Source organism: Oncorhynchus nerka, linkage group LG21 (genome assembly GCF_034236695.1).
Source record: "Oncorhynchus nerka isolate Pitt River linkage group LG21, Oner_Uvic_2.0, whole genome shotgun sequence".
NCBI lineage: Eukaryota > Metazoa > Chordata > Actinopteri > Salmoniformes > Salmonidae > Oncorhynchus > Oncorhynchus nerka.
In genome coordinates this window covers 19,857,617-19,864,390 of record NC_088416.1, presented here as the reverse complement: position 1 = coordinate 19,864,390, position 6,774 = coordinate 19,857,617, and the positions used below count along the sequence as shown (strand labels likewise).

At 47.1% G+C, this 6,774-nt stretch overlaps 1 protein-coding gene across 1 annotated transcript; it reads left to right on the top strand.

Annotated features, from left to right (window-relative positions):
- Positions 1-340: 340 nt before the first annotated feature.
- On the top strand, positions 341-1,677 carry LOC115103596 (heat shock protein Hsp-16.1/Hsp-16.11-like). The gene has a single exon (XM_029624436.2). It carries the CDS (start codon positions 466-468, stop codon positions 1,171-1,173), a length of 708 nt encoding a protein of 235 aa, XP_029480296.1. The 5' UTR covers positions 341-465; the 3' UTR covers positions 1,174-1,677.
- The last annotated feature ends 5,097 nt before the right edge of the window (positions 1,678-6,774 follow it).

Here is a 6,774-nt window from a genome sequence, read left to right as displayed (position 1 = left end):
AGGGACAACATTACCCCGTTGATCTCATCCAACAGCCGTGACTCATGGTAGAGGGTGGAGTGTGGTAAGGCGACCCTCAGCTGTGGCACGACCAACCCAGCGCTGTGACTAATGAACCAATGACAAACACAGAGGGAGAAATAGAAGCATCTCCCCGTAAAAACGTAAACAGGATATGGCCATAAGCTCAGTTTAGCCCACTGACTTCTCGCAGGGTATTCTTGTACCATACCACTTAATGCCCCCTTCCCCCGTCCTTCTTTATTGAGCTCATGTGTTGTAAATAGGGCAACAAGGCGGAGGGCTTTAGGGAGAGAGGGAGTATATAAGCCTGAGAGGTACTACCACAAGTTCAGAAACACTTGCGGGAGTAGAGCACCAACCACGAGATCCTCACAGCAAGAGATCCAAGGAACTCACACTCCTCTTCTTCTAAACAGACTGGAAAACAGAAAAAATAACAATATGACTCAGTCCGCCGCCCCAGCAATCGAGAGCATCTTCGGAAACGATCCTTTCTTCAGTCAGGAGAGGATGGTCTTCCCCCCCATGCACCACCAGGCCCTCTCTGGCGTCCAAGAGGACTTCTTTCAAAGGAGGTCCAACCTGGCCAGTGATCTCCTCAAGGAGCTCCGCGATGGGCACCCCAGTATGCACCAGCTGCACGAGAGGGCCCACCTCCGAATGGGCTCCCCATTCATGGAGAGGAGGATCACAGGAGTTCCAGCAACAGCACAGAGCCAGGTGGCCGAGACAGGCCGGAGCCACAGCCCCCTGGCCCTGAGCCTAAACGTCCAAGGCTTCAACCCAGAAGACATCACAGTCAAGCTGGATGGACGGAGGCTAGCCGTGGTGGCCATGAAACAGGCCAAAGCAGAAGAGGCTAAATCCACCTCCTCCGCCACCTCTTCCTGCTCCTTTTCCTCCTCCTCGTCCCAACAGAAAGGCTTTGTCCAGAAAATTGACCTGCCTGCCCACCTAGACCTGACAGCCTTGACCTGTTCTCTGGGAGAAGATGGACAGCTGAGGATCGAAGCTCCCACAGCCGCCCCCCAGCTGGAAGCTCCTACAGAGGAGCAGGAGGTCCCCCTCCACTTCAGAACCTCCCTGGACGTACCCATAGCCAAGGGAACCATGGAAGAGTCTACAACAGGGAAGACCTCAAAACCTTGAATTACAAAGACGGTCTGAATATTTTATAAAACACTTAATTGTATTAATAATCCGGTGGATGACATTGTGGAAAATCATTTATAATATGCCTATTTGAATAAATATTATTTAATAAAGACAATCTGATATTGGAATGATGGTTGCTAGAATTGTGGCTTGTGTGGAAGACAGTTTTAAAATAGATAACTAGAAATACAGTGGGGCAAAAAAGTATTTAGTCAGCCACCAATTGTGCAAGTTCTCCCACTTAAAAAGGTAAGAAAGGCCTGTAATTTTAATCATAGGTACACTTCAACTATGACAGACAAAATGAGAAAAAAAATCCAGAAAATCACATTGTAGGATTTTTAATGAATTTATTTGCAAATTATGGTGGAAAATAAGTATTTGGTCAATAACAAAAGTTTATCTCAATACTTTGTTATATACCCTTTGTTGGCAATGACAGAGGTCAAACGTTTTCTACAAGTCTTCACAAGGTTTTCACACACTGTTGCTGGTATTTTGGACCATTCCTCCATGCAGATCTCCTCTAGAGCAGGGATGTTTTGGGGCTGTTGCTGGGCAACACAGACTTTCAACTCCCTCCAAAGATTTTCTATGGGGTTGAGATCTGGAGACTGGCTAGGCCACTCCAGGACCTTGAAATGCTTCTTACGAAGCCACTCCTTCGTTGCCCGGGCGGTGTGTTTGGGATCATTGTCATGCTGAAAGACCCAGCCACGTTTCATCTTCAATGCCCTTGCTGATGGAAGGAGGTTTTCACTCAAAATCTCACGATACATGGCCCCATTCATTCTTTCCTTTACACGGATCAGTCGTCCTGGTCCCATTGCAGAAAAACAGCCCCAAAGCATGATGTTTCCACCCCCATGCTTCACATGGTGTTCTTTGGATGCAACTCAGCATTCTTTTACCAAAAAGTTATATTTTGGTTTCATCTGACCATATGACATTCTCCCAATCTTCTTCTGGATCATCCAAATGCTCTCTAGCAAACTTCAGACGGGCCTGGACATGTACTGGCTTAAGCAGGGGGACACATCTGGCACTGCAGGATTTGAGTCCCTGGCGGCGTAGTGTGTTACTGATGGTAGGCTTTGTTACTTTGGTCCCAGTTCTCTGCAGGTCATTCACTAGGTCCCCCCGTGTGGTTCTGGGATTTTTGCTCACCGTTCTTGTGATCATTTTGACCCCACGGGGTGAGATCTTGCGTGGAGCCCCAGATCGAGGGAGATTATCAGTGGTCTTGTATGTCTTCCATTTCCTAAAAATTGCTCCCACAATTGATTTCTTCAAACCAAGCTGCTTACCTATTGCAGATTCAATCTTCGCAGCCTGGTGCAGGTCTACAATTTTGTTTCTGGTGTCCTTTGACAGCTCTTTGGTCTTGGCCATAGTGGAGTTTGGAGTGTGACTGTTTGAGGTTGTGGACAGGTGTCTTTTATACTGATAACAAGTTCAAAGAGGTGCCATTAATACAGGTAACGAGTGGAGGACAGAGGAGCCTCTTAAAGAAGAAGTTACAGGTCTGTGAGAGCCAGAAATCTTGCTTGTTTATTATTTTCCACCATAATTTGCAAATAAATTCATTAAAAATCCTACAATGAGATTTTCTGGATTTTTTTTCTAATTTTGTCTGTCATAGTTGAAGAGTACCTATGATGGGAATTACAGGCCTCTCTCATTTTTTAAAGTGGGATAACTTGCACAATTGGTGGCTGACTAAATACTTTTTTGCCCCACTGTAAGTGGTGGATCCTGTCATTACTAGCATACTATACACTTTAAACAGTCATGTGAACTGAATACTTTTACAGTCCAAAAAACAAATGCAACCTTGCATTCCGTACCTCAAAACACACAGTATTTTTCTCACTGACATCTGGATTAGGAGACAGATGTCTCCTGGACAAAGACATTGTTGCATGTCACATTGGTTGCATTTGCATGTTCTCTACATCTGTATTGAAATCAGGGGTACAGGCATGTGTGGGCTTGGTGGACACAGGCCCACCCACTGGGGAACCAGGTCCTACCAGGCCGACCCAAACAGATTGAGCAAAAACAAAACAAAAATATTTCTTCCATGTTGCAGTATGAAGCACTCACCAACCTGAAGCTTGACCAAATTCTTAAAATACAAACTAGCATCCTAATTATAATTGAAACACTCCACATTAAGTGGATCCCTTTATGTTCCTGTATGTCTAAGATGGCGTAGCAGTCGGACATGTGTTTTGTCTTGTCCCGTGTAAATAATAGTTTTACTGTTTTTTCTTATATATTTAGTACAGATTAAATATACTCGTCACCCAATGTGGTACGGATCTGCTATTTTTATACTTTAGAACCGGAACCCCCATCAGAAGCTAGCCAGCTAACTAGCTACTAGCTAGTAGTCAGTTGGCTAGCGGTCTTCACCGTTAACTCGAACACCAGCTAGCCTCAGCTCAGTCAATACCTGCCAGTCTGCACAGCGCAATATCAACCCAGAGCAAATCGGACTTCTATTTCTCAACCACATCTCCGGATTCCTACCGTAAGCTCTGGACCATTACACCGGATCATCGCAGCTGGCTAGCTGCAATCCGAGTGGCTACTCCTGGCTAACGCCTCTGTCCCAAAGCAAGCACAAGTTAGCCTTGAGCTAGTCTCGAGCTAGGCCCACCTCATGGCTAGCCGAAGAGGTCTACCAGCTAATTATTGGGCAACAATATCTCTTCTCGCCAATTGGCCCGGACCCTTTATTGCCGACATGGAGCCCCGCCGATCCATCACGACTGGTCTGCCGACGTATTTGTCCGAGGTGGTTTCAACAGGCTTTTCCGTTGTCACATCGCCGAAGACCCATCTGCTGGCCACGGCCCGCTAGCTCCAGCTCGCCTAGCGTAGTAGCGACTACTGAACAACTCCCTGGCTCACCTATTGCTGCTCATTGGACCCTATGATCACTCGGCTACACATGCCTCTCCCTAATGTCAATATGCCTTGTCTACTGCTGTTTAGGTTAGTTATTATTGTTTTATTTCACTGTAGAGCCCCCAGCCCCGCGCTAAATGCCTTAGACAGCTCTTTTGTCGCACCCTCCATACATGCGGAGACCTCACCTGGCTTAACTGGTGCCTCCAGAGACGCAACCACTCTCATCGTCACTCAATGCCAAGGTTTACCTCCACTGTACTCACATCCTACCATACCCTTGACTGTACATTATGCCCTGAATCTATTCTTCCACGCCCAGAAATCTACTCCTTTTATTCTCTGTCCCCAATGCACCAGACAACCCGTTCTTATAGCTTTTAGCCGTACCCTTATCCTACTCCTCCTCTGTTCCTCTGGTGATGTAGAGGTTAACCCAGGCACTGTAGCCCCCAGCACCACACCCTTTCACAAGGCGCTCTCATTTGTTGACTTCTGTAAATGTAAAAGCCTTGGTTTCATGCATGTTAACATCAGAAGCCTCCTCCCTAAGTTTGTTTTATTCACTGCTTTAGCACACTCCGCCAACCCTGATGCCCTAGCTGTGTCTGAATCCTGGCTTAGGAAGGCCACCAAAAATTATGACATTTTCATCCCCAACTACAACATTTTCTGACAAGATAGACTGCCAAAGGGGGCAGAGTTGCAATCTACTGCAGAGATAGCCTGCAGAGTTATGTCATACCATCCAGGTCTGTGCCCAAACAATTCGAGCTTCTACTTTTATAAATCCACCTTTCCAGAAATAAGTCTCTCACCGTTGCTGCTTGTTATAGACCCCCCTCAGCCCCCAGCTGTGCCCTTGACGTCATATGTGAATTGACTGCCCCCCATCTATCTTCAGAGTTTGTGCTGTTAGATAACACTTCCGGCGCACAACATACAGGAACTCAAGTCCTTCTGTTCACCTGATTTAGAATTCCTCACAATCAAATGTAGACTGCATTATCTACCAAGGGAATTCTCTTCGATTATAATCACAGCCGTATATATTCCCCCCCCAAGCAGACACATCGATGGCTCTGAACGAACTTTATTTGACTCTTTGCAAACTGGAATCCATATATTCGGAGGCTGCATTCATTGTAGCTGGGGATTTTAACAAGGCTAATCTGAAAACAAGACTCCCTAAATTTTATCAGCATATCGATTGCGCAACCAGGGCGGGAAAAACCTTGGATCATTGCTATTCCAACTTCCGCGACGCATATAAGGCCCTGCCCCGCCCTCCTTTCGGAAAAGCTGACCACGACTCCATTTTGTTGATCCCTGCCTACAGACAGAAACTAAAACAAGAAGCTCCCGCGCTGAGGTCTGTTCAACGCTGGTCCGACCAATCTGATTCCACACTCCAAGACTGCTTCCATCACGTAGACTGGGATATGTTCCGTATTGCGTCAGACGACAACATTGACGAATATGCTGATTCGGTGTGCGAGTTCATTAGAACGTGCATTGAAGATGTCGTTCCCATAGCAATGATTAAAACATTCGCAAACCAGAAACCATGGATTGATGGCGTGGATTCATTCGTGTGAAACTGAAAGCGCGAACCACTGCTTTTAATCAGGGCAAGGTGACTGGAAACATGACCGAATACAAACAGTGTAACTATTCCCTCCGCAAGGCAATCAAACAAGCTAAGCGTCAGTATAGAGACAAAGTAGAATCTCAATTCAACGGCTCAGACACAAGAGGTATGTGGCAGGGTCTACAGTCAATCACGGATTACAAAAAGAAAACCAGCACTGTCACGGACCAGGATGTCTTGCTCCCAGGCAGACTAAATAACTGCTGGCTGGTGTGTTTACGGACATATTCAATCAATCCCTATCCCAGTCTGTTGTTCCCACATGCTTCAAGAGGGCCACCATTGTTCCTGTTCCCAAGAAAGCTAAGGTAACTGAGCTAAACGACTACCGCCCCGTAGCACTCACTTCCGTCATCATGAAGTGCTTTGAGAGACTAGTCAAGGACCATATCACCTCCACCCTACCTGACACCCTAGACCCACTCCAATTTGCTTACCGCCCAAATAGGTCCACAGACGATGCAATCTCAACCACACTGCACACTGCCCTAACCCATCTGGACAAGAGGAATACCTATGTGAGAATGCTGTTCATTGACTACAGCTCGGCATTTAACACCATAGTGCCCTCCAAGCTCGTCATCAAGCTCGAGACCCTGGGTCTCGACCCCGCCCTGTGCAACTGGGTACTGGACTTCCTGACGGGCCGCCCCCAGGTGGTGAGGGTAGGCAACAACATCTCCACCCCGCTGATCCTCAACACTGGGGCCCCACAAGGGTGCGTTCTGAGCCCTCTCCTGTACTCCCTGTTCACCCATGACTGCGTGGCCACGCACGCCTCCAACTCAATCATCAAGTTTGCGGACGACACAACAGTGGTAGGCTTGATTACCAACAACGACGAGACGGCCTACAGGGAGGTGAGGGCCCTCGGAGTGTGGTGTCAGGAAAATAACCTCACACTCAACGTCAACAAAACTAAGAGGATGATTGTGGACTTCAGGAAACAGCAGAGGGAACACCCCCCTATCCACATCGATGGAACAGTAGTGGAGAGGGTAGTAAGTTTTAAGTTCCTCGGCGTACAC